We start from the raw sequence: 23,625 nt of genomic DNA, 5'->3' as shown, positions 1-23,625 counted from the left end.
CATGATGTCAGAGTGGTTGCAAATTGCGACTAAAGTCGCACAACCGTAACACTGGATGTGAGTATCTACCAATTTAAATCATATATATTTAAGATTTAAGGACCCTATAATAGAAATATAAGTCTTTTTAATAGATCTAGAAAATGAAATAATCAGCAGAAAATTCAGTTTTAAATTTAACTTCTGCTTCTTCTAAATGGACCGAAGTTCTTTCCGTTACATTAACTTTCTCTACTGTGCATAACGTAGATGATGTGCAATTAGTTCCAGTTATTCACGTAACGAAGAGTTGTCTCCACGGAAATTTCTTATATGCGATCCATGATGATAGCTATATAAAATTCGAACCCACCGAACATGCAGCCGTATATGTATAGTATACGCACTTAAACTTACTTTAGCAAATATCGTAGAAAAGCACGTTTCACATAATAGCGAAAATCCTCTTGCAGATCTATAAGACAGGAGATAATTAACACAGCCACATCCGGTGGTATTTGTTTTTCGCTAGTGAACAGATAATCCATTAACATAACTTCAGGAAATATTCTTGGCCAGAATTTCTGTAAGTAAAGGGAGAAAAGAAAGTTGTATCAAGTGCAATTTTATAATTATGAGCAGAGTTTAATAGGGTGGTTGGCTTTATTTGAACAAAAAAAATTATTATAAGGAAATTATTGTCATTTGTTTGTATATTGTCCAAACTGAAAAAAATATATATTGACCTTTGTACAAGTAGTTATTATTAATGTACGTCAGACGGTTTTGCAAGTGGGCCATATAGGACCACTTTTAAATATAGTCTCCATATAAACCGATCGCCAGATTTGACTTCCGGAGCCCCTTGGATGGAACAAATTTCATTCAATCTGGTTGAAATTTGGTATTTCATGTCAGTATATCTTCTCTAACAACCATGCAAAAATTGGTCCATATACGTTCATTATTATATTGAGCCCCCATATAAACCGATACACAGTTGACTTCCGTATTCCGAAAATTGGTGCCTTATTATAGACACCTGTAAGAACACCGATGAAGTATTAAAGTTACTCTTCAAAAGTACTGTGGTACAATAAGTGTATACATTTGTGTTTAACGCAAAGAAGGACAAGTCCAAGACCCATCGTTTAGTATACAGATCAGAGATCGTCTGTATCAACCTTCCGTATTCTCTGGAAAGAGCAAATCTCATATAATTCGGTTGAAAAAATGAACAAATTTCATTCGGTCGCGTTGAATTTGACCTTCTAATTAACATGCGAAAATTGGTGCCTTATTATAGACACCTGTAAGAACACCGATGAAGTATTAAAGTTACTCTTCAAAAGTACTGTGGTACAATAAGTGTATGCATTTGTGTTTAACGCAAAGAAGGACCAGTCCAAGACCCATCGTTTAGTATACAGATCAGAGATCGTCTGTATCAACCTTTTTTAGGTTTTCGACTGTCGCAAAGTTGTAAACGTCGTACACCCTCAAAAAAATTGCTTCTCTAACATATGTTCCAAACATATTTTGCAGGAAGCACATATATTATTGGATAATGCCGAAACATTAATATGTTTGTTTTATGTGAACATATTATATTTTTGGAAGCATTTTGAGCCCAAAAATATTATATGCTTGGAAGAATTTTCCCCAAAAGAAGATTGTGCTCATTCCCTCACATAATTTTCACTTCCACGAAATTTTTTAGTTCTTGGCACCTTTTTCTGTAATACAAATAGTGTTGAAGAAATTATTAAATTTTTTAAATTTTACCTTTCGCCTGGACGGAGAATCGAACCGAGGACCATACAGTTTGTAATCCAACATACTATGCACTGGGCTACGTAGCTGTTATACACACAAAAAAAAATTTTTTGATTTCAATCACGAAAATCGCGGATTCAATCATTTTTTTAATTGAAATGTCTTCAATCACGAAAATGATAGTATCAATCACCCATTTTGATTGAAAACCAACACGATTTTCAATTAAAAATTTAATTGACTTTTGTAACGGAATCAATTAATTGTGTGATTGAATCAATTAAAAACGTGATTGATTTTTAACATAAAATTCAATCTTCTCCAGATTTGACCTCCGGAGCCTCTTGGAGGAGCAAAATTCATCCGATCCGGTTCAAATTAGGAACGTGGTGTTAGTATATGGTCGCTAACAACCATACCAAAATTGGTCCAATCACACAAAAATTGGTCCATATCGGATCATAATCATGGTAGCCACTAGAGCCAAAAATAATCTACCAAAATTTTATTTCTTGAGAATATTTTGTTAAAATTTTATTCGGTTCATAATAAAATTTTCATCATTGTCAGAATTTTATTTCTATAGCAAATGTTGTTCAAATTTTATTCGGTTCACAATCATGGTTGCCACTCGAGCCAAAAATAATCTACCAAAATTTTATTTCTATAGAAAATTTTGTCAAAAGTTTATTTCTATAGAAAATTTTTTTAAATTTTATTTCTGTAGAAATTTTTGTCAAATCTGAGGGTCCCTTTATATGGGGGCTATACGTAAAAGTGGACCGATATGGCCCATTTTCAATACCATCCGACCTACATCGACAACAACTACTTGTGCCAAGTTTCAAGTCGATAGCTTGTTTCGTTCGGAAGTTAGCGTGATTTCAACAGACGGACGGACGGACGGACGGACATGTTTAGATCGACTCAGAATTTCACCACGACCCAGAATATATATACTTTATGGGGTCTTAGAGCAATATTTCAATGTGTTACAAACGGAATGACAAAGTTAATATACCCCCATCCTATGATGGAGGGTATAAAAAAAATAAAATGTGAACCGAAATGGAGATCGAAGATGTAAACAAGTATAAACGGCCGTAAGTTCGGCCAGGCCGAATCTTATGTACCCTCCACCATGGATTGCGTAGAAACTTCTACGAAAGACTGTCAGCCACAATCAAATTACTTGGGTTGTGATAGCTTAAATAGTTTCTAAATTGTGTGTTAGTCCATACGTGGTATACATTAGACAAAAAAAGTATGTGTAGGTAAGTCTACAAATAATTACGAATCGATATGGACTTTTTCACGGTACGTAGGGAGCCAGAATTGAAATATCGGGGTCGCTTATATGGGGGCTATATACAAATATTGATATGGACAAATTTTTGTGTGATTGGGGATCGATTTATCTGAGGGCTATATATAACTATAGACCGATATGGATCTAGTTATGCATGGTTGTTAACGGCCATATACTAGCACAATGTACTAAATTTCAACTGACTCGGACGAAATTTGCTCCTCCAAGAGGCCCCAAAACCAAATCTCGGGATCGGTTTATATGGGGGTTATATATGATTATGGACTGATATGGACCACTTTTAACATGGTTGTTAAATATAATATACTAACCACGTACAAAATTTCAACCAGATCGGATGAATATTGCTTCTCTAAAAGGCACCGGAGGTCAACTCTGGGGAACGGTCTATATGGGTGCTATATATAATTATGGACTGATATGAACCAATTCCTGCATGGTTGTTGGATACCATATACTAACATCACGTACCAAATTACAACCGAATCGGATGAATTTTGCTCTTCCAAGGGGCTCCGGAGGTCAAATCTGGGGATCGGTTTATATGGGGGCTATATATAGCTATGGACCGATTTCGACCAATTTTTGCATGGGAGTTTGAGGACATATATTAACACCACGTACCAAATTTCAACTGAATCAGATGAATTTTGGTCTTCCAAGAGGCTCCGGAGGTCAATTCTGGTGATCGGTTTATATGGGGGCTATATATAATTATGGACCGATGTGGACCAACTTTTGCATGGTTGTTAGAGACCATATACTAACACCATGTACCAAATTTCAGCCGGATCGGATGAAATTTGCTTCTCTTAGAGGTTCCGAAAGCCAAATCGGGGGATCGGTTTATATGGGGCTATATATAAGTATGGACCGATGTGGACCAATTTTTGCATGGTTGTTAGAGACCATATACTAACACCATGTACCAAATTTCAGCCGAATCGGATGAAGTTTGTATCTCTTAGAGGCCTCGCAAGCCAAATCGGGGGATCGGTTTATATGGGGGCTATATATAATAATGGACCGATGTGGACCAATTTTTGCACGGTTGTTAGAGACCATATACTAACACCATGTACCAAATTTCAGCCAGATCGGATGAAATTTGCTTCTCTTAGAGGCCTCGCAAGCCAAATTTGGGGACCGTTTATATGGGGGCTATACGTAAAAGTGGACCGATATGGCCCATTTGCAATACCATCCGACCTACATCATTAACAACTACTTGTGCCAAGTTTCAAGTCGATAGCTTGTTTCGTTCGGAAGTTAGCGTGATTTCAACAGACGGACGGACGGACGGACGGACGGACATGCTCAGATCGACTCAGAATTTCACCACGACCCAGAATATATATACTTTATGGGGTCTTAGAGCAATATTTCAATGTGTTACAAACGGAATGACAAAGTTAATATACCCCCATCCTATGATGGAGGGTATAAAAAAAATAAAATGTGAACCGAAATGGAGATCGAAGATGTAAACAAGTATAAACGGCCGTAAGTTCGGCCAGGCCGAATCTTATGTACCCTCCACCATGGATTGCGTAGAAACTTCTACGAAAGACTGTCAGCCACAATCAAATTACTTGGGTTGTGATAGCTTAAATAGTTTCTAAATTGTGTGTTAGTCCATACGTGGTATACATTAGACAAAAAAAGTATGTGTAGGTAAGTCTACAAATAATTACGAATCGATATGGACTTTTTCACGGTACGTAGGGAGCCAGAATTGAAATATCGGGGTCGCTTATATGGGGGCTATATACAAATATTGATATGGACAAATTTTTGTGTGATTGGGGATCGATTTATCTGAGGGCTATATATAACTATAGACCGATATGGATCTAGTTATGCATGGTTGTTAACGGCCATATACTAGCACAATGTACTAAATTTCAACTGACTCGGACGAAATTTGCTCCTCCAAGAGGCCCCAAAACCAAATCTCGGGATCGGTTTATATGGGGGTTATATATGATTATGGACTGATATGGACCACTTTTAACATGGTTGTTAAATATAATATACTAACCACGTACAAAATTTCAACCAGATCGGATGAATATTGCTTCTCTAAAAGGCACCGGAGGTCAACTCTGGGGAACGGTCTATATGGGTGCTATATATAATTATGGACTGATATGAACCAATTCCTGCATGGTTGTTGGATACCATATACTAACATCACGTACCAAATTACAACCGAATCGGATGAATTTTGCTCTTCCAAGGGGCTCCGGAGGTCAAATCTGGGGATCGGTTTATATGGGGGCTATATATAGCTATGGACCGATTTCGACCAATTTTTGCATGGGAGTTTGAGGACATATATTAACACCACGTACCAAATTTCAACTGAATCAGATGAATTTTGGTCTTCCAAGAGGCTCCGGAGGTCAATTCTGGTGATCGGTTTATATGGGGGCTATATATAATTATGGACCGATGTCGACCAACTTTTGCATGGTTGTTAGAGACCATATACTAACACCATGTACCAAATTTCAGCCGGATCGGATGAAATTTGCTTCTCTTAGAGGTTCCGAAAGCCAAATCGGGGGATCGGTTTATATGGGGCTATATATAAGTATGGACCGATGTGGACCAATTTTTGCATGGTTGTTAGAGACCATATACTAACACCATGTACCAAATTTCAGCCGAATCGGATGAAGTTTGTATCTCTTAGAGGCCTCGCAAGCCAAATCGGGGGATCGGTTTATATGGGGGCTATATATAATAATGGACCGATGTGGACCAATTTTTGCACGGTTGTTAGAGACCATATACTAACACCATGTACCAAATTTCAGCCAGATCGGATGAAATTTGCTTCTCTTAGAGGCCTCGCAAGCCAAATTTGGGGACCGTTTATATGGGGGCTATACGTAAAAGTGGACCGATATGGCCCATTTGCAATACCATCCGACCTACATCATTAACAACTACTTGTGCCAAGTTTCAAGTCGATAGCTTGTTTCGTTCGGAAGTTAGCGTGATTTCAACAGACGGACGGACGGACGGACATGCTCAGATCGACTCAGAATTTCACCACGACCCAGAATATATATACTTTATGGGGTCTTAGAGCAATATTTCGATGTGTTACAAACGGAATGACAAAGTTAATATACCCCCCATCCTATGGTGGAGGGTATAAAAACGGATTTATCAAAACTCTACTTACCTCTTCCTTCTGTATAAATTTGAATGCATCTTGAAGAAATGTAAGTTTGATATTTATGTAAGGCAAAACTTTCTTTATCAATTTCGATGGATATGCTTCCAAGCTCAGAACCGAAAGCTGAAAAACAATTAATTTTATAAAGAATTGAATAAAAACTGTGAAGCAAGAGTACTAATATTTTAATTTTACTAAATTACAAAGCATAATAATTTTATAAGGGTTTATCGCAAACATTCTATACTTTTCTTCCAAATAAACTTACTTACAGTGAAAAGTGATTGGTAAACAATGGTTTACCATTGCAAATTTGCTTCCCAGTATGAAGGACCCAAAACTCAAATTTAAAAGAGAGTTGCCTATTAAATGTATCCTTGTTTGGAAGAATCATATATTATATTTCTAATAAACGTTGAGCACTTTTATAAAATTCAATTATAGTTTTTGTTTTAGCTAATTTCATCTTTCCCATATCACTTTCAAAGTGTACATACAAAAAGGAAATTTTTTGGAAAACAGGTATCGTAAAAAACTGTTTTTCGTTACAAAATTTTTATTTTTGCAATAACAAAATACTTCAAGTACACTTTTGACATATATTAACAAGTAAGTAAAGTAGAAAGTCGGGCGGGGCCGACTATATCATACCCTAAACCACCATTACAGAATTAGTAATCATAAGCATTTGTGAGGTAACATATAGGTCTGCGAGATAAACCGCAGTTGCATATTTAAGAAAATTAAGGGGTACATGTCTATGGGTGCTTTGTGTCAATCTGACTATAGCTCATAGTCAATGTTACCAGGGAAAATGTTCGGTTTACCCTAAAAGGACAAAAAAAGTTCCCTGCATTCCCATACATTCACAAACAATTTTCCCTACTATATTTTTCGTTAAATTTAAAAAATGTTACAAAACAAAAATGGTTCTAAGTACTTTATTATCTTAAAACATGAATATGCAACGTATATAACATAGAATATAAATTTGTATTACCACCACGGTTGTCACAGTGGGTAGAATTCTACCTAAATTAGTAATCTTTTTTGTTAAATCTCTATAAAAATAAAATTTTGGAAAAAGTTTCTATAAACAAATTTTTGTGAGAAATTTTTCTATAGAAATAAAGTTTTGACAATAAATTTTATAGAAATAAAATTTTGAGAAAAAATTCCACAGAAATAAAATTTTGAGAAATTTTTTATAGAAATAATATTTTGAAAAAAATTTCTATAGAAATACAATTTTGACAAAATGTTCTATAGAAATAAAATGTTGACAAAATTTTCTACAGGAATAAAGTTTCCCACACATTGTTAAAGATCAATTCTTGCCGGCTTCTAATTTCCTCCTCTAGAGCCACCAAAATGTCCACCAAAAAAATGTCCTACATTGTGGCCCTACGTCCCTACAACACGCTAAATATTAGAAAAACCCTACATATAGGGAATTTCCCCTACTTCTAGCAACACTGGCTGTGTTGATATTGCACCTACGGAGTTAGTATGCCACTAATATTGAGCCCATTATTAAAAAAGAGAAAATCGTTAAATTAGTGTGGGTAATAAATCAAAATTTGTAAAAATCGAGCAATATTCTTATGTAAAAGCTACAAGTACGTATAAATACGATCGGCTAGTACATCAAAATTTGAAATTTGAGTAACATTGGTTAATAAATAAGAGTATTATGGCCAAATTTGGGAAAATAGAGCGATGCATATATATGGAAGCTATATCTAAATCTGAACCAAATTGCAAAATATTTTTGCGGGTTTGATTAATACCACAAAAGGTTACCTTGTGCAAGATTTCAGTAAGATCAGTTAAGAAATGAGGCCTGTATGGTCAAACATAAGGTTATTAGGGGCGAATTTTTCAAAATCGGGTGATACATATATGGGAGCTATATCTACATCTGAACCGATTTCGATGAAATTTTGCACATATAGTTAGTACTATAGAGGACTGAATCTAGAAAACTTTTAGTAGGTTAGGTTAGGTTAAAGTGGCAGCCCGATTAAATTTCAGGCTCACTTAGACTATTCAGTCCATTGTGATACCACATTTAACTAAAAGTACCTATTACATATGGGCACTTCTAGTCTTAACCACTGAACCTTCTCTATTATTAACTTTTGTGGAACCAACCAGATTGCTCCAAAAACATTAACAAACTGCTTAAGTTAACGTTTTCCAGGTCAGCCAGTAATCTAAAGCTATATGCTCCTAAAATTCGTTTACGCCTTACACAAAAAGCAGGACACTCACACAAGAGGTGTTTAATTGATTCCTTTTCCTCCACGTCATGACAGCTTATACAATAGTCATTATACTTCGCACCTATAGTTTTTGCAAATTCGCCTATCAGGCAGCGACCCGTTATAGCAGATATTAGGAGTGCTATCTGACGCCTTGAGAACACTAGCATATCTAGTGTGCGGTTTAAGTTTAAATGGGGCCATATTTGCTTGGTGTCGTTACAACCCTTGCAATTTTCCCATCGAATATTGGCCATCATAACAGCCTTCTCACGCAGTAAGAGCTTGCAGGTGGCCAGAGGCATACCAACAGATTCTAGTTCCCCTGGAATATGTAAGGTAGTTCCTAGCCTTGCTAACACATCTGCTTCACAGTTCCCCGGTATGTTCCTATGACCAGGCACCCATATTAGGTGAATATTGTACTGCTCAGCCATCTCGTTGAGAGATTTGCGGCAGTCTATGGCCGTTTTTGAGTTAAGGAACACAGAGTCCAAGGATTTTATTGCAGGTTGACTGTCTGAGTATATATTAATGCCAATATTTGTTGGAACATTACTTCTCAGCCAATTCACCACCTCTCTTATTGCCAATATTTCAGCCTGAAAAACACTACAGTGATTAGGTAATCTTTTCGCTATTCGAATTTCCAGATCTTTAGAATATACTCCGAACCCCACTTGTCCATTCAATTTGGAGCCATCAGTATAGAAATCTATATATCTTTTATTCCCCGGGGTCTGTGTACACCACGCCTCACTGTTGGGAATTAGAGTTTCAAACTTTTTGTCGAAAAGTGGTTTTGCCAGGGTGTAATCCACTACGTAAGGCACATCTGGCATTACTTTGAGGACCGAACTATGACCGTACATTTTTTCCGACCACAGCGATAGCTCGCGCAACCGCACAGCCGTTGTTGCAGCTGACTGTTTGGCCAAAATGTCTAAAGGCAATAGATGTAGCATGACATTAAGGGAGTCTGTTCCTGTCTTACTAAATGCGCCTGAGATACATAAGCTCGCCATACGCTGAACTTTATCTAAACAAGTCGGGTTCTGAAGTGCCGGCCACCAGACTACAACACCATATAGCATTATAGGTCTAACCACTGCCGTGTATAGCCAATGCACAATTTTTGGTCTTAGTCCCCACTTTTTCCCTATTGCCTTTTTGCACGAGTACAAAGCTACCGTGGCTTTTCTCGCCCTCTCTTCAATATTAAGCCTAAAATTCAGCTTCCTGTCCAAAATAACGCCAAGGTATTTTGCACACTCACCAAAGGGAATTTCAGTACCCCCTAAGGAAATGGGCCTAACCGTGGGAGTTTTGCGATCTTTGCAGTACATGACTATTTCTGTCTTTGCTGGATTTACACCAAGACCATTATCTTTCGCCCATTTCTCAGTCATCCGGAGAGCTCTCTGTATAATATCTCTGATTGTGGATGGGAATTTTCCCCTGACTGCTAGCGCCACATCATCTGCGTATGCCACCACTTTTATCCTTTCTTTTTCTAGAGAAACCAGAAGGTTGTTTATAGCAACATTCCAAAGAAGAGGTGATAGAACTCCTCCTTGGGGAGTGCCTCTGTTCACATACCTTTGTATGTTTGCTTGCCCTAGTGTGGCTGAAATACGTCTCTTCATTAGAAGTTCGTCTAACAGCCTAAGAATACCTGGATCAACATTCAGAGTTGTCAGTCCATTTAATATCGAGCTCGGATGGATATTATTGAACGCCCCTTCGATGTCTAGAAACGCCACGATTGTGTATTCTTTGACAGATAGTGAGCTTTCAATAAAGCTGACCAGTTCATGCAATGCGGTCTCAGTAGACCTGCCCTTCGAGTATGCATGCTGTCGTTTCGAGAGCAAACCTGAATCCACGGTAGTTCTAAGATACATGTCTATCATCCTCTCCAGGGTCTTAAGTAGGAATGAGGATAAGCTGATTGGTCGGAAATCCTTCGCACTCGAGTGAGAGGCTTTTCCTGCTTTAGGTATGAAGACGACTTTTGTTTCCCTCCACTTTTCTGGAATATATGCTAAGTTTACACATTGTTTATATATCACCGTCAACCAGGGGATAATTCTTCCAGCCACTGCCTGTAACTCCGCCGGAGTAATTCCATCAGGTCCGGGGGATTTGAATGGTCCAAAGCTATTTAAAGCCCATTTTATTCTAGATTCCGACACAATTTCCTCGATAGGAAATGATCGCTGAGCCTCTGTTACACCGCCGGAACATGGTTCAACCGTCTGATTTCCAGGGAAGTGTGTGTCCAAAAGTACCTCCAACGTCTCCTCACTGGACGTTGTCCAATTTCCCTCCGATGTTTTAATGAAACCTGGAGCGGTGTTAGTGGATGCTAGTACCTTCCGTAATCTGGAAGCCTCTGACGTATTCTCAATACTGCTACAGTAATCATCCCAAGAGTTTTGTTGAGACCTTCTCAGTTCTCGTTTATATTCTCTCAGATTCATCTTGTAAGTGTCCCAATCCTCCGGAGCTCTTGTGGACTTTGCTTTGTTAAAGAGCTTCCTGCAGGATTTCCTCATATTACTTAACTCCGTAGTCCACCATGGCGGCCGATTTTTTCCCCTTGGCTTTCCTCTAGGGCATGCAGCTTTCAGTGAAATGTTGAAGGCCTTAGTAATCCGCTCCACTGCGTGTTCGATATCTTGCACAGTGCCCATATTTGTCTCCGGCACTTCCGGTATCATCAAATTGAACGATTCCCTATACCTATTCCAATCAGCTTTCCTAACATTTGGCGGAAATATGGTCTTTGAAGTACGAACAGCCAATCTGAAACTGATGTAGCGATGATCTGAGAAGCTATGTTCCCTCAAAACTTGCCACTCAGATATCTTATCATTCAGTTCCGGAGAGGTCAACGTTACGTCCAAAACCTCTTGTCTGTTCCTGGTGACGAAGGTTGGTGCATCTCCCTTATTGCAAACTACCAGGTTAGTACGCAAAATAAACTCTATTAGCGACTCTCCCCTTGCATTAGTATCACTACTTCCCCAAATACTATGATGTGCATTTGCATCGCATCCCATAATGAGTTTTGTCTTTGTTTTTAGTGACTCCTCAACTAAGGTCTTAACGGCACAGGGTGGCATATCCCTATCATGTCCCATGTAGACCGAAGATACCCAATATTTGCATGTGGATATCTCTAGACTGGCTACGACAGTGTCTGCATTGCTCAATGAAGGAAGCAGAAACAAGTTTAGTTCGTTTTTAGCAATTATACATGCTCGATTTATATCGTTACCGGTATTATGCAAAAGTTTGAAACCCGGAGTGCTTAATTCACAGATCTTGTTCTTATATATGTATGGTTCTTGAATAAGAACTATATCTATGTCTCCTTTCATCAGGAGAACTTTTAAGGCAGCACAAGCGGCCTTACAATGGTGAAGATTTATCTGGAGGAACCGTAGAACCATCCAAATTTTCAACCACCGTCACATCAGCCGCTTCAATTGAGTCATCAAGGGCTTCCTCTTCACAGATCTCGGTGACTCTCGCAACAATCCGCGGTTCAGCTTTGGTGAGGCTTGAGCCTGTAGAAACTTCCCGCATATGATTTTCGCCATAGTCTGTAGGTTTTATGTCTCCTTCGGCTTCGCTAGGAGATTTTTTCACTGCTGACTCTACCGGAGGCTTGTCCGTTTCGGTATCCTTTGGCTGATCGCTTTTGTATACCTTCATATGGATATCATGAAAGCCATAACTTACGCGTCCTTGGGTCTGGGCTAGATGTGGCAGTGACTCTATGTTTAATATAAACACCGCATGTCGTCTTGGTCCATCCACCTCATCCAAACGACCAACCTTCCAATCGGCGGTTGGAAGATCTGGGTTACATTCTTTTAGTCTCTCTAGTATTGACTCAGGATCAGGAGGGTTTGCCGGTATCCATGCATGTGCTCTAGGTTTAGCCGGCATGTCTTTTTTATCGACTAACTCCAAAGCGGCTCCTTCCCAAACTTCACCAATTAGCATCAATGCAGCTTTAAAGCAATCCATAGACCTCTGGTCTGCAAAAGCTATTAACTTATATCGTCCTTGATACCATCCAGCATCTTGCCGTCGAGGACTTGGTCCGGGAAACTTTTTTCGCACCTCTGAGTGGACACCAGACATCGCGTTCTCAATTTCCCCCCATTTTTGCCTTGGAATCATACCGTCCAATGCTCCTTTATTAATAATAGCCATCACAAGGCTGTCTTTTGCAACTGAGGCAAACGATCTTTGATCCCGTTTGGAGGATGGTAGCTCATCCGGTGATCGTTCCCTTTTTCCAGCTTCAAGAATTCCTTGAGCCCATTTTAAGGAATCGCTTTGCTTAGCCGACAACGTGCTTGGGTCGACTGATCCTAATTTCTTTAGGATAAACAAAGCATTTCTTCGTTCCTTGAATCTCTTTCGAGAGGGATTGCCTCCTTTTGATGTCGTCACCTTAGAAAAGGTTCGACTTGCCAAAGTGTCACCGCCAGTCGACCCGTCTACAGGTCGATTAATTGGGCCTGACTCTTGGTCGCTGCCCAAATTTATAACTTCAGTCGTTACCCGTCCACTGGGCCCTGAAGTTAGCAACCCAGTGGATGACTTTGAATTTCGCTGCATGGTGGTTTATTATTTCCACCACACGTGAAATTCGTAATAAGTACTTATAACGATGAAATACTCCGCTATTAGAAAACACGTCCGTTCAGTTCGACGGTTGAATAATAATCTTTTAGTAAGATCGGTTAATAAATAAGGGTTTTATGGCCAAATTTAGAAAAATCGGGCGGTACATATATATGGGAGCTATATCTAAATCTGAACCGATTTCGATGATTTTTTGCACATATAGTAAGTGCTATAGAAGACCACATTTAGCCAAATTTGGGTCAGATCGGTTGATAAATAAGGGTTTTGTGGCCAAATTTGGGAAAATCGGGCGATACATATACAGTGTGTCAAGAAAGTCTTTTGACATTGCCAAATATTTCAAATTCCAGAAATAATTGAAGTAAAAATCTAAATGTTAATTCGTTTTGAGAAAAATAAAATATGTATACTTTGCAAAATACATAATAAAATATTTTTTAAAATTAAATTATATTTAATTTTGGAACAAAACATAAGTTTTATCCTATTGTCAAAACACTTTCTTGACATACTGTATATGGGAGCTATTTGGATGAAATTTTGCAGACTTGAAGGGCGATGGAAAAGATTACCTTTTGCCAAATTTGGTGACGATGCGTTTGCAAAAACGCGCAACGTGACCCCATTTGTCGAAATCGGGCGATACATATATATGGGAGCTATATCTAAATTTGATCCGATTTCTTCCAAATTCAATAGCGTAAGTGCTATAGAAGACTACATTTAGCCAAATTTGGGTCAGATCGGTTGATAAATAAGGGTTTTGTGGCCAAATTTGGGAAAATCGGGCGATACATATATATGGGAGCTATTTGGATGAAATTTTGCAGACTTGAAGGGCGATGGAAAAGATTACCTTTTGCCAAATTTGGTGACGATGCGTTTGCAAAAACGCGCAACGTGACCCCATTTGTCGAAATCGGGCGATACATATATATGGGAGCTATATCTAAATTTGATCCGATTTCTTCCAAATTCAATAGCGTTTGCCCTTGTGCCCAAAAAACTCCCTGTACCAAATTTCATCAAAATCGGTTAATAATTGCGACCGGAATCCTGTGAACAACAAATACATGGACAGACGGACGGTCGGACACCAAGCGCTAGATCGACTCAGGAGGTGATTCTGAGTCGATCGGTATATATTTTATGGGGTCTAAAATCAATATTTCTGGTAGGCACATTTTTTGGCCGATCAAACTTATTATACCCTGACCACTATGTGGTTTAGGGTATAAAAACAGTGTTTGAATTTTGCTAAAAAATGAGCTGAAAAAACATAAAAACCCTTTTTTGAGTGCCGGAGCACACATGAAGCTCGGCACTTTTTAAAAGGAGCGTGCCCACATGACAGGTCCGCTATCAATTGCCAATGAAATGAGCAGCTTCTTCAAAAACTCCTAGAACTGTTCTATAAAATGAGGGTTGTTTTGAATTTTATATACATAACTGACATGCCATATTGTAAATTATAAATATTTTTCTAGGAAAACAATTGGAAATAAAACATGAAAATACGGCCGTAAGTTCGGCCAGGCCGAATCTTATGTACCCTCCACCATGGATTGAATAGAAACTTTAGAAATAACAAGTATAAACGGCCGTAAGTTCGGCCAGGCCGAATCTTATGTACCCTCCACCATGGATTGCGTAGAAACTTCTACGAAAGACTGTCAGCCACAATCGAATTACTTGGGTTGTGATAGCTTAAATAGTTTCTAAATTGTGTGTTAGTCCATACGTGGTATACATTAGAAAAAAAAGTATGTGTAGGTAAGTCTACAAATAATTACGAATCGATATGGACTTTTGCACGGTACGTAGGGAGCCAGAATTGAAATATCGGGGTCGCTTATATGGGGGCTATATAGAAATATTGATATGGACAAATTTTTGTGTGATTGGGGATCGATTTATCTGAGGGCTATATATAACTATAGACCGATATGGATCTAGTTAGGCATGGTTGTTAACGGCCATATACTAGCACAATGTACTAAATTTCAACTGACTCGGACGAAATTTGCTCCTCCAAGAGGCTCCAAAACCAAATCTCGGGATCGGTTTATATGGGGGCTATATATGATTATGGACTGATATGGACCACTTTTAACATGGTTGTTAAATATAATATACTAACCACGTACAAAATTTCAACCAGATCGGATGAATTTTGCTTCTCTAAAAGGCACCGGAGGTCAACTCTGGGGAACGGTTTATATAATTATGGACTGATATGAACCAATTCCTGCATGGTTGTTGGATACCATATACTAACATCACGTACCAAATTTCAACCGAATCGGATGAATTTTGCTCTTCCAAGGGGCTCCGGAGGTCAAATCTGGGGATCGGTTTATATGGGGGCTATATATAACTATGGACCGATTTCGACCAATTTTTGCATGGGAGTTTGAGGCCATATATTAACACCACGTACCAAATTTCAACTGAATCAGATGAATTTTGGTCTTCCAAGAGGCTCCGGAGGTCAATTCTGGTGATCGGTTTATATGGGGGCTATATATAATTATGGACCGATGTGGACCAATTTTTGCACGGTTCTTAGAGATCATATACTAACACCATGTACCAAATTTCAGCCGGATCGGATGAAATTTGCTTCTCTTAGAGGCTTCGCAAACCAAATCGTGGGATCGGTTTATATGGGGGCTATATATAATTATGGACCGATCTGGACCAATTTTTGCATGGTTGTTAGAGACCATATACTAACACCATGTACCAAATTTCAGCCAGATTTGATGAAATTTGCTTCTCTCAGAGGCTTGCAAGCCAAATCGGGGGATCGGTTTATATGGGGGCTATATATAATTATGGACCGATGTGGACCAATTTTTGCATGGTTGTTAGAGACCATATACTAACACCATGTACCAAATTTCAGCCAGATCGGATGAAATTTGCTTCTCTTAGAGGCCTCGCAAGCCAAATTTGGGGGTCCGTTTATATGGGGGCTATACGTAAAAGTGGACCGATATGGCCCATTTGCAATACCATCCGACCTACATCATTAACAACTACTTGTGCCAAGTTTCAAGTCGATAGCTTGTTTCGTTCGGAAGTTAGCGTGATTTCAACAGACGGACGGACGGACGGACGGACGGACATGCTCAGATCGACTCAGAATTTCACCACGACCCAGAATATATATACTTTATGGGGTCTTAGAGCAATATTTCGATGTGTTACAAACGGAATGACAAAGTTAATATACCCCCCATCCTATGGCGGAGGGTATAAAAACTATAGAAATAAAATTTTGACAGAATTTTCTATAGAAATAAAATTTGGACAAAATTTTCTATAGAAATAAAATTTTGACAAAATCTTCTATAGAAATAAAATTTTGACAAAACTTTCTATAGTAATAAAATTTTGACAAAACTTTATATAGTAATAAAATTTGGACAAAATTTTTGTAGAAATAAAATTTTGGTGTATTATTTTTGGCGATATGGACCAATTTTTATGTGATTGGGCATCGGCTATATATAAATATAGACCGATATGGACCATTTTTGCATGGCTGTTAGCGGTCATATACTAGCGCAATGTACCAAATTTCAACCGAATCGGATGAATTTTGCTACTCCGAGAGGCTCCGGAGGTGAAATCTGGGGATCAGTTTATATGGGGGCTATATAGAATTATGGACCGATATGGACCAATTTTTGCATGGTTATTAGAGACCATATACTAACACCACATACCAAATTTCAACCGGATCGGATGAATTTTGCTCCTCCAAGAGGCTCCGGAGGTCAAATCTGGGGATCGGTTTATATGGGGTCTGTATATAATTATGGACCGATATGGACCAATTCTGGCATGCTTGTTAGAGACCATATACTGACACCACGTTCCAAATTTCAACTGGATCGAATGAATTTTGCTCCTCCAAGAGGTTCCGGAAGTCAAATCTGGGGATCGGTTATATAGAATTATGGACCGATATGGACCAATTTTTGCATGGTTGTTGGAGACCATATACTAACACCACGTACCAAATTTATTTGAATGCTTAGGCTTCATAATATATTAGGGTTGGTTAAGGGTATGTTATAGCCGGCCCGCCCATCTTTCGACTTTAGTCACTTGTTTTTTACATGAAGGTTGAAATGTCACTTTTCCAACATCATATGTTATGATACAATGTGATTGGTGACACAGGTTATAAATGATTCCAACGACATCTATTGACTAAATACGAAAACACTATTTCGAATACCCCACTCACGTATTCACAATGTTCACGATTCGTTAATCCATTCGAGCGTGAAGAGGACCATTTGAAATTGTAACTAATTAATAACATGAACCAAATTAATTTGACCAAAACTGCAATGAACACTAGCTCATCAACGCTAATTAATAAAAACCGACGGACAAAATAGTGTTCGTACCACAGAGTATATATTGGCCAAATATACTGCACTTTGATTGACCTCAACCACTTCGAGGTTTGTACAACGTGTAATGAATGTTGCAGTGATGTATGATGGAATGGTTAGGTACGCAGCATAAGGAATCGAAAGCTGCTCCAAACACATCTCTTTTTAAGCGCATCCAGGGACCATCTGCCAAGTTTTCTCAAATTCCAATTTAAGTTATTTTTGAGAAATCACAAAATATATGCTAAATAGACCATTTCAAGTAAAAATTTAAATTTTGGAGACTGAAATGTCGCAAAATTAAAAAATTCAATAAAAATTCACCCCGCGGGAATTTTAAACTCTGCTGTTCGATATTTTCACATTCGTGGAAATTCTTTTGAGAAGCATTTGCAAATTACCAGAACTAATTAATTGATGAATTTAAATGGAAACAAATATTTATATAAAAATAAAAAATAAATTCAATGGATTTGATTATAAATTCACCGCTGTTTAATTAGACCAACCGAACCCGCTTCGCTTCCCCTTCATGATTTTTCTTTTATAAATATAACAAATAAGGAAAATCTAAAGTTGCAGGCCCACTTTGTTACACACTTAACCACCTTGTGGGCCATAATTGTAGATACCATCTCAAATCTTTAAATTTTTTTGGTATCTAGCAAGGGCATATATTCCCATATACGCATATTCAAGTCTGAACCAATTTGGTAAAGATCTTTTACACTTCTACAAAATCTCCAGACTTACAATTTAACGCCTGGGAGCCACCGTGGTGCAATGGTTAGCATGCCCGCCTTGCATACACAAGGTCGTGGGTTCGATTCCTGCTTCGACCGAACACCAAAAAGTTTTTCAGCGGTGGATTATCCCACCTCAGTAATGCTGGTGACATTTCTGAGGGTTTCAAAGCTTCTCTAAGTGGTTTCACTGCAATGTGGAACGCCGTTCGGACTCGGCTATAAAAAGGAGGTCCCTTGTCATTGAGCTTAACATGGAATCGGGCAGCACTCAGTGATAAGAGAGAAGTTCACCAAATGTGGTATCACAATGGACTGAATAGTCTAAGTGTGCCTGATACATCGGGCTGCCACCTAACCTAACCTAACCTAACGCCCTGGGACAAAACACAATGTTAGTAAGAACCAGTGAGAAAAGTCTAAAGTCGGGCGCGGCCGACTATTTTATACCCTGCACCACATTGTAGATCCACACTTTCGATACCATATTAAATCCGTCAAATGTGTTGGGTGTTATAGGTTTGTCCGAAATACATACATTTAAATCGACTCGATCTGGACAAAATTTGTTAGACTTCTACAACATCTACAGACTTAAAGTCTAAGTAATCTTAAATACCCACCACCATGAACCAAATATTAGGTTAGGTTAGGTTAAAGTGGCAGCCCGATTAAATTTCAGGCTCACTTAGACTATTCAGTCCATTGTGATACCACATTTAACTTAAAGTTTTCCAGGTCAGCCAGTAATCTAAAGCTATATTCTCCTAAAATTCGCTTACGCCTTACACAAAAAGCAGGACACTCACACAAGAGGTGTTTAATTGATTCCTTTTCCTCCACATTATGACAGCTTATACAATAGTCATTATACTTCGCACCTATAGTTTTTGCAAATTCGCCTATCAGGCAGCGACCCGTTATAGCAGATATCATGAGTGCTATCTGACGCCTTGAGAACACTAACATATCTAGTGTGCGGTTTAAGTTTAAGTAGGGCCATATTTGCTTGGTGTCGTTACAACCCTTGCAATTTTCCCATCGAATATTGGCCATCATAACAGCCTTCTCACGCAGTAAGAGCTTGCAGGTGGCCAGAGGCATACCAACAGATTCTAGTTCCCCTGGAATATGTAAGGTAGTTCCTAGACTTGCTAACTCATCTGCTTCGCAGTTCCCCGGTATGTTCCTATGGCCAGGCACCCATATTAGGTGAATATTGTACTGCTCAGCCATCTCGTTGAGAGATTTGCGGCAGTCTATGGCCGTTTTCGAGTTAAGGAACACAGAGGCCAAGGATTTTATTGCAGGTTGACTGTCTGAGTATATATTAATGCCAATATTTGTTGGAACATTACTTCTCAGCCAATTCACCACCTCTCTTATTGCCAATATTTCAGCCTGAAAAACACTACAGTGATTAGGTAATCTTTTCGCTATTCGAATTTCCAGATCTTTAGAATATACTCCGAACCCCACTTGTCCATTCAATTTGGAGTCATCAGTATAGAAATCTATATATCTTTTATTCCCCGGGGTCTGTGTACACCACGCCTCACTGTTGGGAATTAGAGTTTCAAACTTATTAGGGTTTCCTTTGAAATTTCAGGAGGGCTTGAGGACTTGAGGACACTTCCCGAAGATAAATTTAAAGATTTCACCTATGAGGACTATATCAGATTCTGGATTTATAAGAACCATTTTTGTTTGAGTTTTAGAGGAATCATTAACATCTCTTGTAGGTGTGCAAGAAAATTATAAAATAACGTCTTGATTTGAAATCTTAAATCTGTAGAAGTAAAATCTGGAAATGTTACATTGAGTTTTAAGCAATTTTCATGATCAGTGCGCCTTGTACACCCTCAAGAAGTGAAGTCGGTCTATATGGAGGCATTACCAAATGGACCTATAAAAACTTAATCCGATACACGTTTTTGTGAGCCTAAAATACCAGAATATTTACAATTTCAGGCAAATCAGATAAAAAACTACGGCTTCTAGAAACCCAAGGAATTAAATCGGGAGATCGTTCTTATGGGGGCTATACTAAAATATGGACCGATACTCACCGTTTTCGGCACACCTCTTTATGACCCGAAAATACCTCTAGATTTAAAATTTCAGGCAAATTGGATAAAAACTACGGATTCTAGAAGCCCAAGAAGTAAAATCGGGAGATCGGTCTATATGGGTGCTATATCAAAACATGGACCGATACTCACCATTTTCAACACACCTCTTTAAGGTCCTAGAATACCTCTAGATTTCCGATATGAGGCAAATGGGCTAAAAATTACGGATTCTAGAAGACCAAGAAATATAATCGGGAGATCGGTCTATATGGTGGCTATATAAAAATATGGACCGGTACTCACCATTTTCAGTACACGTCTTTATGGTCCTAGAGTACCTCTAGATTTCAAATTGGATTAAAACTACGGATTCTAGGAGCCCACGAAATAAAATCGGGAGATCGGTCTATATGGGGGCTATATCAAAACATGCACACCTTTTAATGGCCCTAGAATACCCCTAGATTTCCAATCTCAGGCAAATCGGATAGAAAATACACTTTCTAGACGCCCAAGGAGCAAAATCGGGAAATCGGTTCATATGGGGGTTATACCAAAGCATGGACCGATAGGCACCATTTTCGGTATACTTTTTGATGGTCCTAAAATACCTCTAGATTTCCAATTTCAGGCAAATTTAATAAAAACTACAGTTTTTGTACGCCCAAGACCCCAAATCGGGAGGTCGGTTTATATGGGGACTATATCAAAACTTGGACCGATACAGCCCATCTTCGAACTTGACCTGCCTGCAAACAAAAGACGAATCTGTGCCAAATTTCAGGATGATAGCGCCATTATTGAAGGCTGTAGCGTGAATACAACAGACAGACGGACGGACATACTTATATCGTCTTAGAATTTCTCTCTGATCAAGAATATATATACTTTATATTGTCGGAAATCGATATTTCGATGTGTTACAAACGGAATGACAAACTCATTATACTCCCGTCACCATTCTATGGTGGTGGGTATAAATATACACAAATGAAGCATACAGATTAACTAGGTTAGGTTAAGTTAGGTTAAAGTGGCAGCCCGATTAAATTTCAGGCTCACTTAGACTATTCAGTCCATTGTGATACCACATTTAACTAAAAGTACCTATTACATATGGGCACTTCTAGTCTTAACCACTGAACCTTCTCTATTATTTACTTTTGTGGAACCAACCAGATTGCTCCAAAAACATTAAAAAATTGCTTAAGTTAACGTTTTCCAGGTCAGCCAGTAATCTAAAGCTATATGCTCCTAAAATTCGCTTACGCCTTACCCAAAAAGCAGGACACTCACACAAGAGGTGTTTAATTGATTCCTTTTCCTCCACGTCATGACAGCTTATACAATAGTCATTATACTTCGCACCTATAGTTTTTGCAAATTCGCCTATCAGGCAGCGACCCGTTATAGCAGATATTAGGAGTGCTATCTGACGCCTTGAGAACACTAGCATATCTAGTGTGCGGTTTAAGTTTAAATGGGGCCATATTTGCTTGGTGTCGTTACAACCCTTGCAATTTTCCCATCGAATATTGGCCATCATAACAGCCTTCTCACGCAGTAAGAGCTTGCAGGTGGCCAGAGGCATACCAACAGATTCTAGTTCCCCTGGAATATGTAAGGTAGTTCCTAGCCTTGCTAACACATCTGCTTCGCAGTTCTCCGGTATGTTCCTATGGCCAGGCACCCATATTAGGTGAATATTGTACTGCTCAGCCATCTCGTTGAGAGATTTGCGGCAGTCTATGGCCGTTTTCGAGTTAAGGAACACAGAGTCCAAGGATTTTATTGCAGTATATATTAATGTCTGAGTATATATTAATGCCAATATTTGTTGGAACATTACTTCTCAGCCAATTCACCACCTCTCTTATTGCCAATATTTCAGCCTGAAAAACACTACAGTGATTAGGTAATCTTTTCGCTATTCGAATTTCCAGATCTTTAGAATATACTCCGAACCCCACTTGTCAATTCAATTTGGAGCCATCAGTATAGAAATCTATATATCTTTTATTCCCCGGGGTCTGTGTACACCACGCCTCACTGTTGGGAATTAGAGTTTCAAACTTATTAGGGTTTCCTTTGAAATTTCAGGAGGGCTTGAGGACTTGAGGACACTTCCCGAAGATAAATTTAAAGATTTCACCTATGAGGACTATACCAGATTCTGGATTTATAAGAACCATTTTTGTTTGAGTTTTAGAGGAATCATTAACATCTCTTGTAGGTGTGCAAGAAAATTATAAAATAACGTCTTGATTTGAAATCTTAAATCTGTAGAAGTAAAATCTGGAAATGTTACATTGAGTTTCAAGCAATTTTCATGATCAGTGCGCCTTGTACACCCTCAAGAAGTGAAGTCGGTCTATATGGAGGCATAACCAAATGGACCGATAAAAACTTAATCCGATACACATTTTTGTGAGCCTAAAATACCAGAATATTTACAATTTGAGGCAAATCAGATAAAAAACTACGGTTTCTAGAAACCCAAGGAGTTAAATCGGGAGATCGTTCTTATGGGGGCTATACTAAAATATGGACCGATACTCACCGTTTTCGGCACACCTCTTTATGACCCGAAATTACCTCTAGGCTTCCAATATCAGGCAAATAGGATAAAAACTTCGGATTCTATTAGCCCAAGAAGTAAAATCGGGAAATCGGTCTATATGGGGGCTATACCAAAATATGGACCGATACTCACCATTTTCAGCACACGTATTTATGGTCCTAAAATACCTCTAGATTTCCAATTTCAGACAAATTGGATCAAAACTACGGTTTCTATAAGCCCAAGACCCCAAATCGGGAGGTCGTTTTATATGGGGACCATATCAAAACATGGACCGATACGCACAATTTTTGGCACACGTATTTGTGGTCCTACAATATCTCTAGATTTCCAATTTCAGGTAAATTGAATAAAAACTGCGGTTTATATAAGCCCAAGAAGTAAAATCGGGAGATCGGTCTATATGGAGGGCTATACCAAAACATGGACCGATACTCACCATTTTTGGCACACCCCTTTATGGTCATAAAATACCTCTAGATTTCAAATTTAAGGCAAATTGGATAAAAACTACGATTTCTATAAGCCCAAGACCCCAAATCGGGAGGTCGGTTTATATGGGGACTATATCAAAACCTGGACCAATATAGCCCATCTTCGAACT

At 38.6% G+C, this 23,625-nt stretch overlaps 1 protein-coding gene across 1 annotated transcript in view; it reads right to left on the bottom strand.

The window, feature by feature from the left end:
* Positions 1–23,625, bottom strand: part of Dnah3 (dynein heavy chain 3, axonemal) — a 671,994-nt gene that overhangs the window by 606,500 nt on the left and 41,869 nt on the right. Inside the window, exons 9-10 of the mRNA XM_075308183.1 lie at positions 6,282–6,398; positions 397–563 (exon numbers count right to left, since the gene is read on the bottom strand). Of these exons, the coding sequence (XP_075164298.1) occupies positions 397–563; positions 6,282–6,398 (284 nt within the window). The remainder of the gene's footprint in view (positions 1–396; positions 564–6,281; positions 6,399–23,625) is intronic.

The sequence above is a fragment of the Haematobia irritans genome, chromosome 4 (genome assembly GCF_050003625.1).
Source record: "Haematobia irritans isolate KBUSLIRL chromosome 4, ASM5000362v1, whole genome shotgun sequence".
NCBI lineage: Eukaryota > Metazoa > Arthropoda > Insecta > Diptera > Muscidae > Haematobia > Haematobia irritans.
The sequence above is the reverse complement of the archived record's forward strand: the minus strand, read 5'-3'. Positions and strand labels throughout refer to the sequence as shown.